Consider the following 22,504-nt stretch of genomic DNA (forward strand, 5'->3'; position numbering starts at 1 on the left):
CTCTGTTAAATACCATTAATGCGTTATGCGCAGGGTTCAGGTGCATATTACATACAGAGGGTGGGGTTCAGGAGTGCGCTACATACAGAGTGCAGGGTTCAGGAGTGCATTATGTACAGGGTGCAGGGTTCACATGTGTGCTGCGTACACAGTACAGTGTTCACAAGTGCTCTACGTACAGAGCGCATAGTTTAGAAGTGTGTTATGTGTAGAGTGAAGAGTTCAGGTGTGTGCTACATTCAGAGTGCAGAGTTCAGAAGTGTGCTATGTACAAAGTGCAGGGTTCACTAGTGCACTATGTACAGGATGCAGAGTTAAGCAATGTATATTAAGTGCACAGTTAAGCAGCACACACAGTGAATGATGAAAGTGAGGCTTCCCATTTGTTAGCTAAGTGTCTCATCACACAGCGTAAGCAAAAGAATGTTACATTACCTCCGTTTTCAATGAGAAACATGTGATCACTTTCACATTCCATGATTTTGTTTAACATACAGTTGTGTTCAAAATAATAGCAGTGTGTTGAAAAAAGTGAATAAAGCTCAAAATCCTTCTAATAGCTTTTATTTCCATACACACAAATGCATTGGGAACACTACACATTCTATTCCAAATCAAAACATGAAGAAAAATATATCACATTTGTGTTGTTCCTCTAAAAAAATTGAAGAAAAGTGAATATTAGACTGTTCAAAAAAATAGCAGTGTTTGTATTCTTCTTTACAAACTTAAATATTCACTATATAAACTGAAAAATGTTTGAAGATTTTGCTTTCCTTTGAATCACTTAATGAATATTTAGTTGTATAAGCACTGTTTCTGAGAACTGCTGTACATCTGTGTTGTATGGAGTCAACCAACTTCTGGCACCTGTGAACAGGTATTTTAGCCCAGGATGATTGGACTACATTCCACAGTTCTTCTCTATTTCTTGGTTTTGCCTCAGAAACTGCATTTTTGATGTCACTCCACAAGTTTTCTATTGGATTAAGATCCAGGGATTGGGCTGGCCACTCCATAATGTCAATCTTGTTGGTCTGGAACCAAGATGTTGCACGTTTACTGGTGTGTTTGGGGTCGTTGTCTTGTTGGAACACCCATTTCAAGGGCATTTCCTCTTCAGCATAAGGCAACATGACCTCTTCAAGTATTCTGATGTATTCAAACTGATCCATGATCCCTGGTATGCGATAAATAGGCCCAACACCGTAGTATGAGAAACATCCCCATATCATGATGCTTGCGCAACCATGCTTCACTGTCTTCACAGTGTACTGTGGCTTGAATTCAGTGTTTGGGGGTCGTCTGACAAACTGTCTCCGGCCACTAGACCCAAAAAGAACAATCTTACTTTCATCAGTCCACAAAATGTTGCGCCATTTCTCTTTAGGCCAGTCAATATGCTCTTTGGCAAATTGTAACCTCTTCAGCACATCTTTTTTTCAACAGTGGGACTTTGCGGGGGCTTCTTGCAGATAGCTTGGCTTCACATAGGCGTCTTCTAATTGTAACAGTACTCACAGGTAACTTTAGACCTTCTTTGATCTTCCTGGAGCTGATTGTTGGCTGAGTCCTTGCCATTTTGGCTATTCTTCTATCTATTCGAATGGTAGTTTTTTGCTTTCTTCCACGTCTTTCAGGTTTTGGTTGTCATTTTAAAGCATTTGCGATCATTTTATCTGAGCAGCCTATCATTTTCTGCACTTCTTTATATGTTTTCCCCTCTCCAAACAACTTTTTAATCAAGGTACGCTGTTCTTCTGAACAATGTCTGGAACGACCCATTTTCCTCAGAATTTCAGAGAGAAATGCACTGTAACCAGTATGTACAACATTTGCTGCCTTCCTTCCTTAAATAAGGGCAATAATTGCCACCTGTTTTTCAAAGAATGAATGACCTCACTAATAGAACTCCACACTGCTATTATTTTGAACATGCCCCTTTCAATTAGTGATTCAATTACACAGAATCAGCAGCATGCATGTCATGACTGTTGGGTCTGTTGGATTTCTATTACTCTACTACATCTGCTAGTAAATTATTTGCCATGTAGGAATATCATTTCTACCAAAAACAGTGATTGATCAGGTTAGTGATGTCTGACTGCTATTATTTTGAACACAACTGTGTGTATATATATATATATACTGTATATATATATATATATATATATATGTATATAGCACCCTCCTAGATAAGTGCTAGGATGTAGATAGTATAGTATAGCACAGTATGGTCTTCTGCCTAACAGTTGATTGTAAGGCAAAATTTAGTGTTTCTCTCTCTCTGCTTAACAGAAGAGCTACAACTGCTAGCTAGTTCATCCTGTGACTCACAGTACTGCTGCATCTGGGTGAAAGTTCATCTGTATCCATGTAACCAAAGAAGGTTCTGGGTGGACAGTGTAAGCCATGCAGATGAACAGTATGAATATGGATGCAGCTCTAGCCAATTGCAGGGAGTGGTGCCCCTGAGCATGCTGGGTACTGGTATTTATATTCAGTAAACACATGGGATCTGGATTCTTCTTCCCCACTCAAGGGAGTTCCAGCTAGGGAGGTGGCTGCCTCCCCTGGCACATGCTGCCAGGAAGCCTTAGGTGGGTGACCCGAGGGCCAGAACGCTAAAACCCAGGGTGCATCTGAGAGCTGACTGAGGGAAACATCAACAGATCCTGTCTGGTATCAGGGAAGAAGTTGACCTACAGCAAGGGCCTTGTGAGTACAGACTATCCAAAAAAGGGATCCTGGGACTTGTGCTGTTTAAACGCCTCCTCGGGTTCTTTATAGAAAGCTGCTAGGTGTAAGCTAGAAGAGCAAATGTTCACTAAGTTCTGTATTTCTATAGAGGGGCTTTACTCCATTCTTTGTACAGTCTGCTGCACAGTTCTACAAGAGAAACCCACAGATCCACTTAGAGAAAGCTGTCCTTAATTGTGAACAGTTCAATTCGGAGTGTCCTGCTATACCTCTTCCCTATCCCAGTTCTAAAAAGAAATAAAAACAACAAAAATTACAACCCCTAGACTGATCATTGAAGTAATGAGCAGAAGTTGTGTGCATCTGGCTATAGGACATGCTGTGTGCTTGGCTATGGGTGAAGATCTAGGGGAAAGCCTCGGCAAAATGCAAGCAGCTCCTATGGAGGTTGCACTACATATATATGCTAAAAACGGAGGTGCTACTCCCTTCAGACTGGGAAATCTTCAATCTGCACTACAAAATGAACAGAGAATGCACCAGCACAGTGTATGAACTTCCATATTTTTTTTTAAATAAATATCTTGTACTCACAAAAGTACTTGATGTAAGTGCATATTTCGTAAAATCTAAAATCTCTCAAACCAATAGGCACAGATGTCCAACTATCGATCCCTTGTTAACAACATAAGCACTGTCTCAACTGTGTATTATGAGTCCGGTTTTGATGAAGAAGGTACACCGCTGAAATGTGTAAGTCATTATACACGATTAAGGCAGTGCCTATGTTGGCTACAAGGGTTCGATAGTCCAATATCTGCCTATTGATTTGAGACACTTTCGATTTTATGTATGTTATGAGATATACACTATGCCACTGACATTTGTTTCTAAGACATACACATTTTAGTCACTAAATTACATCCTGTGGCCAACTTGTCAGTACCATAAGGTTAGAAGTTATCAACAGTACATGTCTTGTATATATAGAAATGAAAGTGTCAAAATATCGCAATGTACTGTATATTTGTAGATATAGGCTGTTTTGTTGTACACACTGGTACACAATGGAAATCATGATAAGATGATTATGTAAACACTATTGGGAATTTAAAGTAGAACTATTTTGGATTGAGTAACCCCTGGTTCACATCTGTGCATTTGTGCGTGCTACGATTTGCGTGGGCACGAGAGCCCATTAATTTGAATGGACTCCCGTGCCCCAGGACATGCAGAGAAGAAGTCCCTGCACAACTTTGGAAATCGCAGTCCACATGGGAACTGTGCCATTAGAATTAATGGCACCAACCTGTGGCTCCCACATTCCTCTGTGTGGGTGGTATGGCTGCAGGTATTTGTGCGGGTCCCGCAGCGGCACCACCTACACAGATGTGAATCAGGGGTAAGGGAGGGTTAAAACTCCAGGGTCTTTTTGCTATCTGTGGCCCATTAACCACTTGCCTACCGTGCACTTTTACCCCCTTCCTGCCCAGGCCAATTTTCAGCTTTCAACACTGTTGCACTTTGAATGACAATTGTTCAGTCATGCAACATTGTACCCATATGAAATTTTTATAATTGTTTTCACACAAATAGAGCTTTCTTTTGGTGGTATTTACTCGCCACTGGGTGTTTTATTTCTTTGCACTATAAACAAAAAAAAGAGCAAAAAATTTGAAAAATGTTTCTTTGTTTCTGTTATAAAATTTTGCAAACAGGTAAATTTTCTCCTTCACTGATGTGCGTTGATGAGGCTGCACTGATAGGCAGCACTGATGAGCTCTGATGGGGTGGCATGGATAAGCAGCACTGATAGGCTGCACTAATGAGGTGGCACTGGTGGGCATTGATGAGAAGGCACTGATGATGCTGCAGTGATATGCAGCACTGATGGGCACTGATGAGCTCTGATAGCGTGGCACGGATAGGCAGCACTGATAGGCTGCACTGATGAGGTGGTACTGGTGGACATTGATGAGGAGGCACTAATGATGCTGCACTGATATGCAACAATGATGGGTACTGATGGGCGGCATTCACTGATGGCACTGACGTGCGGCACTGATGGGTGCAACTGCTGGGCAGCACTGATAGGTGGCACTGCTGGGCACTGGTGCGCACTGATGGGGGGCACTGCTGGGTGGAACTGCAAGGCACTGATCATTAGTGTCCTGATAATAAGTGCCAATCTGCTCTGTGATCAGCATGAGGAAAGTGCTGCCGAAAACTGGCAACTGTATTTACTCCATGATCTGCTGTGTCATTGGACACAGCTAATCACGTGGTAAAAGGCCGCTGTGATTGGCTTTTTACCTTATCAATTGATCAGGTACCTTACCTTATCAAGGACACAGAGATCACCGAGTACGTGCCACTGGGGGCGTGCAGGAGGACGTTATATGACGCCCTCCCAGAACTGGACAACTGTGCTGTAGCCGTCATTTGGCTATAGCGTGGTTAGCAAGTGGTTAAGGAGGTTTCTCTTTACTTCCTGTCCCATAGCCAAAACAGGAAGTGAGAAGAAATACTTCCAAACGGAGGGAATCTATGGATGCCACCAGGGTCACCAGAACTAGTGTTTCCATTGGAAGATTTCCCTTAAAATTTGGGATTTTTTGTAACTCTGGGTGATAACAGACACCAACACAATTTAAAGAGGGTAAATCCTCCTCCGGGCACAAACAACATTAATATTCTGACAGGTATTCTACACCAAAACAGTCTTTAGTTACACTTCAATTGTATAATGTAAACCTAATTAAGACCAGAAGACCACGGAATAAAAACAAGTAACCTGGGATCAATATTATGTGAGGATAAGAGGCCCATTTAGTAAGTTTTATAACATTTGTCAAGTCAGATTACCATGGGAATTACAAGTAGCAGCTTTGAGGAAGCCTCTGTCCCCAAGAAAAGACTTCTTTGTAATGTAGCCGTTCATGGAGTAGATAGAATAACATGCTATCCTTTTACTATGGTCATTCCAAATGTAGGATTACAACTATTCAGAACAGCAATGAAATGCTATTTTGTCAGTGACAACTATCACAAAATATATTTCGTTCTGGCTGGGACTTGTTTGTGGTTTATGCTTGCAAAAATAGATTATTGTATATTCATTCTTGTTTTTATTTCTTGTTCCTTTATTTTTATTTTGTTTTATTTTTTTTGTACAAAGACCAAAAGAAACCACACAGAAAGAAAAAAGACAGACTTTAGAAATAGACAAAATAAAACATTCCGTATGATACAGTTGGAGTCTAACATATTAAAGAGGACTAAAGATCACTATAAAGTTGCTTTTACACTGATCCACTTTTGGTGCGTTCTTCAGTTAAAAAAAAAAAAAACTGAAGAAAAGAGGAAGAAAACTGCATCCCTTTATATTCTGTGGTGCTCTTCACACTGATCTGTTGCGCTTCAGTTGCGGTGAAAAAAAATCCTTCTTGCTGCATTTGTAGTTTGTTCAGTTAAAAAAAAACAAAAACACACCAAAAACACATCCCTCTATTGAAATGAATGGAAAGCGCATCAAAAACGCAATGCATCTGTGGGAAGTACTTTGTCCAGTTGGGAATAAAAAAATGCAACACAAACGCATCAAAAATGCAACGAATATGTGTTTTTATGCTTTTTTTTTTTTCAGCGAAGCAGTGTGAAAGTAGCCTAAGGATAACAACAGGCCAGACATAGGCCTATCTAGATGTCATACAACATATTTCTTACATTTTTTTTCACAGTTATATTCAACCAACTAAAAGTGACAGTTTGGACACTGGGCTGTCACAATAATTATTTTTATTCACATGGTTTAATATTAATAAATTAAATGGAAAAATCTTAGGTTCTGCTCACACTGGCATGAGAAACAAGCATTTGGGGAACGCTTTTGCTGTCCGAGCGCCTAACACAGCAGCCTACAAAGGATACTATGGACAGTGGACAGAGATGTTCACATTGAAAAACATGTAGCATTTGTATTGATTCGTGTCGCTGTGCCGCAAAAATGAAACTACAAGTCAAGTCTGCAAGAAGCTGAAGCTTGTGAACTCTTTGCATTCAAATCTATGCCAACATGCCATAAACATGCCTGTATCGTTTACAACGCATTTGAGAAGTGCTTACAAGTCATCAGTGAGGTAGAAAAAACACTTCTCTGCAAAATCAATTGGAGGGCCTCTGGGATGCGATTTTTTAACGCACCTTAAATGCACATTGCTCACATCAAAAATTGTGTATTAACGCTATAGGCTCGTTAGTTTGCATTAGTATCAGCATTAGAATGTTCAGGCACCCCTGGTAATATAATAGTTTATCCCACCAACTGACACTGTCACCTTTGTTGACCAGCTTAGTCTGCATGTAAATTAAAAAGAAAATCTAAAATAATCATATTCAGTTAAAGAAAGGAATCAATAAACTGAAAATCATCAATTGGTGGTCTATTTATGTAAAAATTTGGTAGACGAATGTAACAAACATTTGCCCAGCCCTCATGACTTCTGACCATATTTTACATAATATAGTAATTTCCTATGAACATCAGCTCCATCTACTGGCTATAATGCAGAATTTTTCTTTCCTTTTTTGTTTTTTATGTATTTCAGGAAATTACAGCATAATGGCCACTAGATGGAGCTGAGGGTCTTAGGAGATCAATGTAACACTTGTTGGACACTTTAGACAGATCAAGCATGAGTATGAGGATGGTCACATGTCTCACTGTCCCTTTGGAGAGATATCTGCCTATGGAAGACCATGGTAAGTGAACCTTTTCTATTGTTTTACCCGTGAGAAGCCCTTGCCACAAATATTTACACCCTCTTCTTAGAAATACAAACATACATGTGTGTATGGCAGGTTCAGTGACCAAATCTTTATTATCTCTAGGTAGCTTTGAGCTGGTATTGCACATTATTATTATTTTTGTCGGCCATCAGATTCCTCCAACCACACAAACGATGTGAATGAAGCAATCCCCCCAACAGGATATTGTATTCTGAGAGGGGTACCCACAGCTGTTAGAATACATTATTCAGCAGCTGCAGACACTGATTGATGGACAATTTTCCAATGTGTTCCTTCAACAGAAGTCTATTGTATAGTGTATGGTCAGCCTTGGTGTGGTCATACACAATACAATCTGATTGTGCAATCCTATTATAGGTCTACCACCAGCGCTGCTTTAAAGAGGCATGCTTGATTTGATATTAAATTGGCTGCTTTGATAAATTAAAAAGAGAATATACAGAAATTTTACAATCATATTGTAGTGTGCATGGCCAGCCTTAAGTAGACCCATATTGTTTGTTCAACTAGCAGGTTGAACAAAAAAAAAACAAAAAGAGCCAGTTTTCCCATCCACACATTCTATGTGAAAGGGGGAATCACTCCCACAGAGCTATTGAATACAATGATCAATGTTGTCGGCAATAGCTAGTGGCACTGATTGGTTGATTGTACGTAAGTTGATTGATAGATCGACTTGTGTACAAACAGCTAGCATATACATGGATCAAAATTTGCCCAGGCCCTGCTGAGCCGGCCAATTTTCAATCCACGTATGGCCAGCATTAGGCTTACCATATGCAATACAATCAGATTATAATCTATTTTATGTTGGCCGTACAGTACATGCTTCAATAAATGGTCGATTTCTTTTCTGATCAATCTCTCCTGATAGGAATAGTCAATTTAAAGCTGACAACCCATTTGATCGATATGCCACACATGGTGCAGAGGATTTTGACCAATAGTTAAAGAGGAGTTCCGGTCTCTTCTTCCAAAAATTAAAAGTCAGCAGCTAAAAATACTGTAGCTGCTGATTTTTAAAATGAAAGCACTTACCTGTCCAGGGATCCAGCAGTGTCCTCATGTCTTCAATTGGTTGTTGAGTGATGGTGCTGCTATCTTCACTAAGGACTGTGAATGCACAAATAGTGCTGCATTATGTGAATGGGCTGCAGTCCTCTGGGACCTGTGAAATGTCCCAGAGGGCTGCGCAGGGAAGGAGGGGGGCCGAACTTCCAGCTCAGTCCTACACCAAATTGAACTATTCACAATTGAATACAGCTTTCTCTAAGTGGACCTGTCAAAACCAGGTACCCTTTTGGGTGGAACTCCGCTTTAAGATATGAACATAATTACAGTTGGCCATACATGGATCAAAATTTGTCCAGTTCCTGCTGAACTGGATGCTTTGATCCATGTTGGCCATTCCTGTTGATGAGAAGTTGACCTATCAATCGACCTCTCAGGACTGATACTAATGGAAAAATTCAGTTTGATCATGACCTATGTTTCCACAATGTATACGAGTAATCTGATCAATTGAAATATTATTGTATTCATGAACAAAACATGTTGGTGCTGCTGATAAATGCCAACCGATCATTTTCCTCCCTGGCCAAATAACTCCATTTCATCAAATCCGATCCAAAAATCGAGTATAAATCAAGTCAAAAAGGAAGCTATGGCCATTCAATTGTTTTGATCTAATCGTACACTGATCTGGTAATAAAATCGAAGTGTGTGGCCACCATTAGATCTACCAACATGTGTGTAGTGCAAGGGTCTGCTTGATTAGATAAAGATGGGTATGATAGTTCAGGTAGGTCCTCATATTACATAAATCTGGAACATCTAACATTGATTGTATGGAAATTGTATGATCAGGTTGTAACGTGTAGGCTGAGATTTAGCTGTCACCAAAATAAGTGATCCCCATTTAAAGAATGCATTTCTTTTTTTGTTCCAGGGACAACAGTATGTTCCCAGTTACAACTTTATTCCTCTCTTCTCACTAGATGTATTTTCTTGTTTTGAATCCTTCAGTGAAATATTAGAAATATGAGATGAGTGGATTCCACATCATGCAGCGCGCGATGAAAGACGAGGACGTTCCCATTGATCAATGTGACAGATGTGAACTCAGTGGCAGTCAGGAGAAGTTAGCAGTAGCTGGCCACATTGTAGTAATGTCCTTGTCACCTGAATCTTGCAATCTGTATAATGGATAGACAGGGTCAGGAGGAGGGAGGTACAAGGGGAGGCTCTGGAAGAAAGTCCTGGGACTGCCTCCCTCCTCCAGCACATTAGGCTCTCACCTCTGGGACATTGCACTCCAGGAATGGCTGCTACAGTTTAAAACTTCTCTGTTCTATGGATTGTGATTGTGCAGGTCCTGTGTGCTTCCTTCATGCACTAACCTGGCAGGACTAAGAGGACCATGCTGGCCAGGGAGGTGAGACTGCGATGGAGAGCCTGCACCCTGCGCCTCCTGGTCCTGTGCCTGGCATTCTTCCTTTGCACCCACTTCATGGCTGAACTCAGAAGAAAGTCCTGGCCACAGGCTGATCTGCTGCTTAAGGTCCAACCAAGAGAGCCTGGCATCTTCATAGAGGGGCACAACAGGAGAATAGAGGAGGTGCCCAGCAAGAGGCAGGTGATATATGTCAGGAGAAGCAGCAGAGGTGGGAGCTCCGGGAGACAAGGGGGCAACTCCAACGTGCCCAAGAGGGACAACTTGAAGGTCAGTGACAACTCTTATGGTGATTGTACACACTTCCATTCTATTATTTGATCATTCGAAATGATCCAATCAGAAACCGATTGAATAACCACAAGTTCCCATCTGATTGGTACAAACTCAGTTTAGATCCAGGGTGGAAGATTATTGATCGTTTTCCATCAGTCAACAGAACAGATTTGGTCATAAATTTGATTGTATAACAGTTGATCAGATTATGAGGTTGCTTGGTAAAAAAGGAGATATGATCAATAATTTACAATCATCCAACTGTTGATTGAATTCCACTTCCCATGTGCGGTATATTGATTGACGTGTTGTCAGCTATCGATTGATCTTATCGGGAAAGATTGATAAGAAAATAAATCGTTCATTTATCAAAGTGTGTATGGCCACCATTATAAACAGTGATGAGTGAGTGATTTCTTTTCCAAGCAATAGGTATAACTGATCTATGGTTGAAAACCCATTTGATCGATATGACACACAGGGAAGTGGATTTTGATACAATAGTTGGAAGTCACAACCATACGTTATCAATCACATCTGTTTTTATCATGCAATCTCATAAACTGATCAATTGAAATACAATCTAACTCATGAACAAAGTATCTAAGTGCTGCTGGTAATTGCAAAATATTCAATCATTTTCCACCCTGGTCAATCAACTTAGTTTGATTGTATTGGATCTAAATGGAGTGAAATTGATAGGAGTCATGCCTATTTAATTGTTTGCCAATTCAATCGTCTCCATCGAATCATTGATTAGACAATAAAAATCTAAGCGTGTATAGCCACCATTGGCTTAGCAAACATAAAAGAGGATGGACTGAACAAACTGTATTTGCATCAAACAGCTAATTAGAACGGAGTACAGCGGGAGATGGAGGTGCCTTGCACACAGGATTTGGAGCACTTTATCCAACATGCATATGTGTATTCACCATTGTGGGTGTTATGTACTGTATGTGTATATTTACAACATACATTTTTCACTCTATATTTTTTTGTGGAGTAAACAAATTCAACTGCATGGTACATTTCTGTCTTTTTTTTTACTTAAAATGGAGGTTTTTATTTAGAAATATATCTGCATATACAACGTACGTTGTTCCTGTCTTCTCTGTATTGTATTACATGTATATATTTCTAGGTTGTGCCTTCCCCTTCCCCCTTTAAACAATTGGATATTGGAAAAAAAAGTTCCTTCACCCTTTCTTGCCTAGATGACAATAAAGTATTCCCCATTCCTGAAGCCTCCTGGGATGCAAACGTCACACATCCCAGGAGTCTTCAGGTGGTTGGATGCAAGAACCCATATTAGATACTTGGCCCTCTGATGCCATCGTTATCGAAGATAAGATGTGCTGCGGCAGAGCAGCAGGTTTCACCAGAGAATGCTGGATTCACTGGGCATGTGAATATGTTAATTCAGGGCAATCAGTGACGGGGGGGATGAAGGCTTCATTTATACCCTTGCTGCACCTCTGCATTGCACCCAGACACAGCCCCAATTCATTTAAATGGGTCATGTTGGCGGCAAGGGCGGACTGACAACTCATGGGGCCCCCGGGCAATAGGGGATCATGGGGCCCCTGTGTCCTTGCCCAAACTCAAAAAAGCCTATGAAAAAGGTACCAGGGGCATCTCATGGGGCCCCTACTGACCCTGGGCCCTCGGGCAGTGCCCGAGTTTCCAAACGGTCAGTTCACCCCTGGTTGGCAGTGATATAGCCCGTCGAACATGACCAAGGGTAAATGTTTTGCCGAAGCATCATGGCGGTCATCATGTGTACAACCTCTCAAGTCGCTGTGTTAGGTTAAGGTGGGGAAGGGAGTGGTAAAAGCACAGTTCAACTGCCTATTTTTACTGCCCCCTGCCCATATGTGTGAATAAGCTCTGAGGCTAGGTTCATATCTACACATGTGCAGTCGATATGTTTTTTCAGCTTGTTTCCAATTTTTCATGCATGGTTTTAATGCGTTTTGTGGTTTTTTGAAGAAATGTTGCTAGGAGGAGGTGTCTGTTGTCCTACAGGAAAATGCATCAAAAAACCACAAAAACGCATGTACACGCATTTTTTTTTATGTGCTTTTGATGCAATTCTGTTGAAGTCTTTGAAACCAAAAAATGCATGTAAAAAAAGTCCCTATACCTTTCCAAAAAATGCATTGCAGGAAACTGCATAGATGTTAACGGGACCCCCAGGAAATAAGTTTAAGGGCTGGTTCACACCATAGAAAAGTAGTGTGGATGCGTTCCAGGTGCGATTCTGAATACATGCTTTGGACGTGTTTTTGATGCATTCCAGTGCATTTTCCCCCTTTTTTTCTTTACCTTAACCTCTTCATGCAAATATGTGGCCTCTTGGCGGCTGGGTGCTGTTTGTAAACAAACAATTGCTGAGAGTGCGAACCCTGCACGCTCCCAGCACGTGTCGGTGTCCCACGGAAAGGTCCCGATCGGAACCTTTCCGATCACATGACTGCCGTGACATCCAATCACGGCGGGCACATGACCCTAAACCCCGCCCCGCCTCCCAGCGTCAGAAACCCCTTAAAGGGCCAGGAGACGCCGGCGTGAAGGGGTTAAATAAGGACATATGCGTTTTTAGTGTGTTTATGTGCATTTTATTGTGTGCTAGTACAGTGCAGTGCAGAAAAAATGTGGCATGTTCTACTTTTTTTTCTGAAATGGGAACACACTGGAAAAGACTGCACCGGTGTGAACTATACTACTGGAAACCATATAACTTACTATCCATGCATTTTTGATGGAGAAAAAAAACCACACTGGACTGCATGTGATGTGAACCGACCCTAAATGAATTGTAGTGCGTTTCTGCAGATCTGCAAAGGATTGCATAGATGTGGACCAAGCCTAAAGCGGGAGTGAAGTTCCTCTTTAACTGCTACTGAGAAAAAGAACAAGTGTATTTTTGTTTTAGTTAATCAGAGCAGATCCCTAGATGTACAGAAGAACAGTACAGTGCAATCACTGTGCTGCCCTACCATGCAAGTCTTCATATAAAATAAAGAAATATGTGGCTTTACAAACAAGATATAGGCACACAAGAGAAAATTTACTGAGCCTGGGCTCACACTGATACGTGCGGCATATCGCATGGGATTCGCACAGGAACCGCACCGCATCCCTGTACAAATCAAATGCAAATTCTGTACTGTGCGATTTGAGCCATACATTTTGTATGGCTCAAATCGCACGGCATCCACACCAAAAAGATGCAAGACCCTTTTTTTGTTCCGCACTAGAATCGGATCGCATGGGTATTCACACCCATGCGATCCGATCTGCACATCGCACCGCGTTTTGCAAACCAATTTTGGGGTGTTGTTAACTTGCACACTCGCAGTGGTGCGCATGAACGGGGTGCGATTGTGATGTGGTGCAGAATTCGCAAAGAAACTGCTGCGAATTCCGCACTGCATCAGTGTGAATCCAAGCTAAATCTGGAGCACTAAGGAGCTGAGCATAGTAACCAATCAGATTCTATGTTCAGCTTGTTCAATAAGGTTTGAGAATACATCCTGGAAGCTGATTGGTTACTATGCTCAGCTGTATCAGATTCTGTCTGCAACACTTTTAGTAAATCTCCGCCCATAGTCTTTTATACATTATAATTCAACTTTGAGCTGCCGAGGAGCGAACAACTCAACTGACCCTGAGCCGCGCCGCCGCTGCCAAAGCGCTTCGTATTTGTCATCCTGGGCCTGGAGAGGGAGCAGGCTTTGTCGCCGGGTGACTCTTCGCTGTGGGATCGCCGCCAGTGGCCATTGTCGGTATTAGTAGCGGCCGGCGGGACGAGGCCCTCCCCCGGGAGGCGCGCTGTGCTGGAGCTGAGGGGAGACGATTGTTTGGCTGCCCAATACCCAGAGGGAGGAGAGTCCGTTAAGACGACCCAGCTCATCCATCCCATCCCATTAGGGGGACATCTGGTTATATTGATTATATGTGTACTGAAAGATACGCATCTGGTGAGTGCGTATTTTTACTATTTATCACCACACCACCGTAACGTGAAGTCACTATCAACTACTGTACCTATCACCTACCACGAACTGTCACCAATTTTATCATATTATTTTACTGATCTATTATTTTACTATTATTTACTATTATTTTTCATTTATTATTATAATCTATTACCAGACTGGACTATATAGCTTTTAGCACTGCACTTTCTACTTGTGTACTTTATGAGGTTTTATTGTGGTTACCTTTTTTGTGCTATAGCTGCTATATTATTAAGCTCTCACTAATTCTGTTTATTGCATACATTATAATACATTGATCAGATGATATACATGAAGCTGTAGAGGTAAGACATTTAGAGAATATGATAGAACAGTCCAGCAGAATGGGCCTTACTACTACTAGTTGTACCATAATCAGGATAAATGAGAACCTTCGCACCCATTTTTAAATACTGAAGATTCCATTTAAACCGCTGATGACAAGAAATCCATAGAGGTTCTTATTTATTTATAAACATCAGTCCTTCCCCATGCTACAATACAATGTGAATATTTTCAGAAGGAGAAACAAAAGCTTTCCGCATAAGTGGAAGATTATCTCTACAGGGTTCATTAAAATACTTGCAAGTGAATGAACAAGTAAAAGCTACAGCCTGAGGGATGAGCTGAGCCCTGGGGTGTCATTACTTTAAAGGTGGTCATTATTCTTTGTCTGCAGTCCTACACTGTGTGGAGGTTACTTAGAAAATAGATGATGGTCATTGTGGCTAAACCTACAGCAATCAAACATATGACAAATGGCTTAACAAAAAAAAAAAAAAAAAAATACTGCTTTCTTGCCACATACTTATACAATAACCCCAAACCTTTGCCTTTTCTGTTTGGGCTCTTTTCACACTGGCAGCAGTTTTCACCCCTGAAAAGTGATCCACAGCAGAAAGGAGGTTTGCAGGCATTCAAGAGGTGATCTTTCTGCCTCCTGATGCCTGTTTTTTTTTCTATTTAACTGTACAATATTTACATTTTTGACACATTTAGAAGTGCAGCATATTTGTTAACCAGAACACTCAACAGAGTAGAACAACAAACTCACACAAATGACCAATTTTTCTCCATTATCACTACAGAAACCGTCACAGCCTGAGCCTATACTCTATTCAGAACATCATACACTGTACATTCAATCATTTGTACTGCACAGTTTATATAGAGCAGTTCTACACAGACTGAAATAAAACTGTTTTGAGTATCATTAAAGCCCAGCTTCAAGAAAAGAAATAATTGCTGCAGCACTGCAAGTGTTAACCAGTCATCCATGTCTAGGGGATGGAAAAACAGCATTACTTACCTGATTCCTCCATTCCCCAAGCAGATGGTCCTCCTCCTTGCTTTGGCAGTGGGCTGTCCCTCGGTGTCCTCACGTCCAATACAGGGCTATGGTAGGGTTGCCACCTCATCCCTTTAAACCCGAAAACATATTAATTACACAGGTTCTGAGGCTAATTTAATGCAGATAAGGCACCAAGTGAGTTTAATTACCACCTTAATCAGCCACAGAAACTGTATAATAATATATCTTCGGTTTTAAAGGGATGAGGTGGCAACCCTAGGCTATGGTCCCTACATCGGTCTTGATGATGTCAGAGGGCATCCTACAGCCGAATTGTAGGGGAGAAGAGGCTGGTCTTGCAGCATGGGGGAGCCTGTTGTAGGTAAAACTGCTTTTTCCCAGTCCCCTAGACATAAGCAAGCAGTTAACTTATGCAGCGTTGGGGCAGGCTCATTAAAGATAAATTGCAGGTAGCGTTTTACATAGTTACATTAATCGAGCTTGGACCAGTGTAACTATGTATATACCATATCTGGCTGATGTCCTTGTTGGCCTGGTGCACTGTGAACACATGAGGTCAGCCACTTGGCATGGGGTCTATTCAGACAATGGTTTGCATTTTCTGAATTAATGCAAAGCGTTCTCTGATTGGGGAAGATGGAGATTGTGATGTCACCACCCTGCCTTTGCACCTTGTCAGATCAGATAACACTTTGCATTCCTTCAGAAAATGCATTCTCTGAATGGTGCCTGTGCTGAAAACCTGACCTCCTTTGTTCAAAATGCTTCAGGTCAGTCACTAAGCACAGGGCCTAGAAGCAAGTGGAGATCACTGGAGTAGCGATGTCTAGTTCAGTGATTTCCAGCTTCCAGGTGGATTAGCAGGCATGGTACAGTATATACTGTATGTAGCTGGATCAATGTAAAAATATAGCCATACCTGGAATTTTAAATACGACACATTCATATATTTATGCAGCATTTACCTAATCAAAAATTAATAAATACTGTATATATATTGAAAATGTGAGACAGAAAAAAAGGGAAAAAACCTGTGCTACACCCCAGACAATACATTACAATATGTGAATAAATGTGTGAAAAAAATATATATTCTGAAACAATAGTGAAACAATTAGTGAACTGCTGCTACTCTTTCCCTGAACACCAGAAAATACAAAACATAAAAAATGAGTGCACTGTGCACTAAAAAATCATGAACAATAATAAAAATCAAATAAATACTGCTACATAAAAAATGTGCATAAATTAATTGAAATTATATAAGTCCACATTCCAAAAATGGCATCCTCTGGGATTGGAGAACAGAGGATGCCATTTTTTTGAGAAACGTGTGTTGGGCGGAGCTTTCTGTGCTGTCACCTTGTTCTGGCCAGTGGTCTGACACCGAGGGAATTTTAAATGTTTACACTGCCTTTATGCACTTTATCTATGTAAGTGCAATACTTTAACCACTTCCCGTCCGCCCGTTGTATATAAACGGCCGGACGGTAGCAGTGCAGGGTCGGGTGGCCTTTTATAAACGGCCTCCCCGCCCCCTGCTTGTGCGCACTCCCTGGGAGCGCACAGCACCACGTTCCGGTGCCCGCTGTGTCCTCCGGACACAGTGGAACACCAATCGTCGTACAGGACCTCTGTGCGAGGTCCCAATCATGTGTTCACTGATTGGCCAATCAGTGATCACATGCAGAGTAGTAAGCAAGATGTCACTTCCTGACATCATTGCTTACTACGTGTGAAATCTGTGAATGATCACAGAGGTCACATGGTACAAGGCTATTCACAACAGCCTTGTACCATGTGACAAGCTGTGACCAATCACAGCTCACACAGTAGTTCTCAATGGCTGCTAGAATGCAACCAGAGAGAAGGAGAAATTATTGCTTTTACAGCCTTTATGGGTGTAAAAGCAATCAGTGTAAAAAAAAAAAAATCTTCATCACCCCCCACAATGGTGACACTGTACTGCTAGGGTGACAGTATGTAAAAAAAATAAATAAAAAAAACCAAAACAATAATATAAAAAAAAATGTAAAAAAAAATTTGGGTTTATTTTGTTTTTTACTAAAAAGATAACGGAATAAATTTTGGCCAAGATTTATGATGAAATATTATTTATTTGCAAAATTTTATAAGAAAAACACTTTTTTTCAAAATTTTTGAACTTTTTCATTTACATAGCAAAAAAAAGCAGCACTGTGTTATTGGCTTTTGGGACTTTTAATTATTTAATATATGAATGTGGACTATCAGTTCATTTAATTTATGCACATTTTTTATGTAGCAGTATTTATTTGATTTATTATTGTTCATGATTTTTTAGCGTACAGCACACTAATTTTTTATATGTACTGTATATATATTGACTATATTTTTCCAAAATTGTGTTAGTCGGTCATTAACATGTTTCTTAATGAACTTGGGAAAGAAAAAAAAAAAATAACACTAAAATACAGAACAGTAGCAGACTTTTTTTTAGGATTTTCTGGACAAGAAGCATCTTCAGGTGAACACTGAAAATTCCACTAGAATGCTGACTCACAGAATTCTTAAAAAACCTCTAAATAAGAGAAATAATGACTTTAGCAGTAGCAGTAGAGGAAACTACTGGAATATATCTGCAAGACACTCCAATATCATTGATAATAGATTTAGGGCTCATAGTAAGAAATTATGAGTAAGAGTTTATGAAGCAATTGCTGTTAAAGCAAGTTCTGCTTTACAGCCCTCATCACCCCCCCCCCCCCCTTCTTCTTGGGGGGGAGGAGGTGTGGAGCGAGTTTTGACAGGTACCCACTCTCACTTCTGGTCGGATCGCTGTGGGGATTCCACCGGACGTCTCCGCTTTCCACAACCGTCTGGGACACATCATAGGTCCTAAAATGCTGCTGGACCTTTGACAAAGCGCTGCACAACTTTTGCATGCGCATTGGGAAGCCAACCATGAAGCTGAAAGGAATCGGGTATCTTCTCACACTAAACATGCCGGCACCAGGGGAAGATGGCGAAGAACCAGCCCAGGAAAGGACAGTGCTGGCTCCCTGGACAGGTGTGTCCTTTTATTTTATAAATGTTTATAGCTGTTAACTTCTGTTTATTATTTCAGGTACTTATATAGCACCATCAATTTACACATATATATTGTACATTCACATCAGTCCCTAACCCTCAAGGGGCATACAATCTAAGGTCCCTAACTTACCTTCGTACATACTCATACTAGGGACAGTTTTAGACAGGAGCCAATTAATCTACCAGCACGTCTTTGGAGTGTGGGAGGAACCTGGAGTACCCAGAGGAAACACGCAGGCACAGGGAGAACATGCAAACTCCAGGCAGGTAGTGCCATGGCTGGGATTCAAACTAACAACCCTAGTGCTGCCAGGCGGATGTGCTAACCATTTAGCCACTGTTTAATTTTTTCTAAACAGACTGAATCTCCTCTTTAATGTACAATTACAATAATATACATCAATATACACATACCTTTCTTTTCTTACAAGGGATGAGCTTGCCTTTGTTTGGAACCAGGTATGAGTCCAAACATCCAAACATGGAAGCCAGCTATCATTGTTGATCCATCGAGATGCATTTGGCGGATTCGCACCCCATAGTTGACATTCCAAATGGGCATGGATGCTTGTGGCGTGATTAACTTAATATGGCCACATGGCAATTTTTTTCACAATAATTAGAAAATCATGTTTTTCAGCTCAGCGGCAAATCGCTAGCAACAGTCCCACTTAAAGGATAAGTTGACCTTTGGAACCTGTGACATGTTCCGTTTTTAGGGCGGAACATGTAATATGTTCCCATAGCCGCAGCTGAGCCCGCTGTCTACCCTCCCTCTGACAGATAATACGGGAAGAGGTTTCTCCATACTATCTGTCAGATTTGAAAATAGCGCGGCCAATCGGGGCTCCACCCACACGGCTGCATCATTCATTCACAGAGTTCTATGAATGAGTGCCTACAAGTCCTGGTAGCCTTAGTGACTGTCGGCTTGTAGTTTTCAATGAACTACCATGGTGCTGTGGAACACTGTGGTAGTTCATTGAAGCTTCCTTTCAGAATATCTGCTTGACCGTACATCCCATACATCAAGCAGATATTCTAACAGGTCTGCAGGAGACCTGCCTGGCATCAGCGATCTACTGATCACTTGTGCAATGCTTTACAGGCTCCTTTGGACAAAAACAACAAATGCACATTTTTTTACCTGGAAAAAAAATGTGTATTTATTATTTTTGTCCAAAAGGTGAACTTATCCTTTAATGTTAAATGTTGCAGCAGTCATCATGCTTAGCTTCAAATCATCAAAGAGGGATTTGTAGTGACTGGCAACCTACTGCCATAGCAAATCGCCAGCAACTCCAGAAATTAAATTTCTAGCTACAAATCACTGGTAATCACTGTTTATAGAAAGTTGTAGCAGCCTTACCTTTTATACATTACTTGGCATGCATGCACGCAACATGAAAACCTAACTCCTATGCCAGAATCACATTAGGGGCTGGAATTTGGGGTTCTTTACTCCTGCTCCTTTTGCTCTGTCATTCATACTTTTTTTACATTCTCTATAATGGATCTAAAAATCTCGAAATATTCCTCAACTAAGCATAAAGATGCAAATCCCCACATTTTTTTATCTGTAACTGTAATATAACTCTAACATATGTTGTGACCCCTTTGATATAACTGTTCGGTATGTACTCACCATTGTCCTTGTTTGGCACATGATTGAACATCAAATTATCAAGATGGCTGTTGGTCCCCTCAAACATCAGCATTCAAACTATTTACCACTGACAGGGGTACACACAATGGTTAGTTTTTATTGATTTATGTAAAACCTTTACCCAGAAGGGATTTGCTGTAACTGCTTATAAGGTGTTAGCTGGAGTTCAGATTTAATTTGTTAGTCAAGTTCATCTAAATTATTATTATTATTATAATACAGGATTTATATAGCGCCAACAGTTTGCTCAGCACTTTACAATATAACGGGAGACAATACAGTAACAATACAGGTCAATACAAGAGGGATAGGAGGGCCCTGCTCCTTGGAGCTTACAATCTGTTAGTTCATCTACTACCTCCCCCTAAATTTACAATGCTGCTCTAAAGGTGTCTCTGTTGCTCCTCCAACACCCTAAGATACCTTAAGGCAGTGTTTAGGCTTGTGTCTAAACCGCTGCCCCTCTGAAATTGCGATCCACATTCAGACCGCTTTTCAGAGGTGTTTAACAAATGGTGAGGAGGTGCTATGATGTCTCCTCACTGCATGTTTTAACCCTGTACATGCTTGAAAATAAGGTCTAGCTGTTTTATTTAGGGATTATACAAGCTCCTTATATCAAAACAAAATCCTTCCTTTTAATTTGACTGTTGTTCTGGCAACAAGCAGGGCTACATAGTTACATAGTTAGTCTGGCTGAAAAAATACAAAAGTCCATCCAGTTCAACCATTAAAAAAAAAAAAAGTTAGAATCCTATACCCACAGTTGATCCAGAGGAAGACAAAAAAACCCAGCAAAGCATGATCCAATTTGCTCCTGCAGGGAAAAAAATTCCTTCTTGATCCCCGAGAGGCAATCGGGTGTGGATAAGGGGATACCACCAGTCCTCCTGTATGGGACCCAGGCCAGCAGGGGGGCTCAGGCAGGTGGGTGAATCAGGTATGGGCAGGGAGGGTGATTGGCACAGTGGAGGAGCAATTACTGGAACCAATCCCCTGTTTGGCTCTCTCTGCAGCAGCTGAAAGCTGGCTTCTTCTCCTCCCCCTCCCGCTGGCTTTCAGCTGCAGCAGAGAGAGACATACAAGGGATTGGTTCCAGTATTTTCCTCCCCCCCTCACCTTTTATGCTTCCTGTGCACCATATGTTTACCCCTGCTGCCCTTGCCCCCGTGTGCACCCAGCCCTGCAGTGCTTCCAGCTTCCCTCCTCTCCCTCCCACCAGTAGCTGCAAGCACACAACAGGATGGAGAGTGGGGTAAGGGTCTGGTAAAAATGTCACATTTCCCAGCCCCTTTCTTCCTGGATGAACACATTGAGTGATTGGTACCAATCACTCCCTGTGTTCATTCATGAATGAATCATAGTAAATTGTGTTTTCTTTGGGGGGCCCTGTCAGGTTGGCTTTATGGGGCCCCATGCTTTCTAACAGCAGCCCTGGCAACAAGGATTTATGCCTGGATGAAACTGATGAATGAAAGTATATAAGTATGCATATCAGGTTATCCTTATTCATTTCTTTCTGAATAAACCTCTTCAACAGAGCAGTTCAGATGGTGATTCTGTTGTAAGATATCATTAATAACAGGGTGGCACAGTGGCTTAGTGGTTAGCTCTTCCACCTGGCAGTACTAGGGTCATTGGTTCAAATCCCAACCATGGCACCACCTGCCTGGAGTTTGCCTGTGCCTGTGTGGGTTTTCTCCGGGTACTCTGGTTTCCTCCCACCCTCTTAAGACATGCAGGTAGGTTAATTAGATCCTGTCTAAATTGTCCATAGTATGTATGAATGTGAGTTGGGGATCTTAGATTGTATGCCCCTTGAGGGTTAGGGATTGATGTGAATGTACAATATATATATATGTGTAAAGTGCTGCATAAATTGACGGTGCTATATAAGTACCTGAAATAAATAAATAACAGATTCCTTGTATTTATTTTAGAAATCGTAAATCTATACCCAAGTTAAGTATATGGTTTAGGAGATGTGATCTAGGAAGGTAACAGGCTAAAATAACTTCAGTGACAAAGAATTCCAGTGAAGGTCATTTGCATGCAAATAGATACTGGAGTGCTATGGAGATAACAATGTTTGTCTGCCTGGTGTCACCTTGAGCAGTATTACTCAAGTGTTTTTATTGTTCTTTGACTTAAAATAGCTTCAACTCTCTGTCTAAACCCTTCAAAATAAAGGC

General features: G+C 41.1%; 1 protein-coding gene across 2 annotated transcripts in view; it reads left to right on the top strand.

The window, feature by feature from the left end:
• Window positions 1-22,504, top strand: part of METTL24 (methyltransferase like 24) — a 109,781-nt gene that overhangs the window by 5,197 nt on the left and 82,080 nt on the right. Inside the window, exons 2-3 of one of the 2 annotated variants that reach the window (XM_089664644.1) lie at window positions 7,308-7,461; window positions 9,535-10,231. In XM_089664644.1, the coding sequence (XP_089520770.1) occupies window positions 9,929-10,231 (303 nt within the window). In that variant the 5' untranslated portion in view covers window positions 7,308-7,461; window positions 9,535-9,928. Of the gene's footprint in view, window positions 1-7,307; window positions 7,462-8,104; window positions 10,232-22,504 lie in introns of those variants that run through there. The other variant, XM_089664652.1, reaches the window with a different exon arrangement.

This window comes from Staurois parvus, unplaced genomic scaffold (assembly GCF_062004578.1).
Source record: "Staurois parvus isolate SC_StPar_1 unplaced genomic scaffold, SC_StPar_1.0 ptg000048l, whole genome shotgun sequence".
NCBI lineage: Eukaryota > Metazoa > Chordata > Amphibia > Anura > Ranidae > Staurois > Staurois parvus.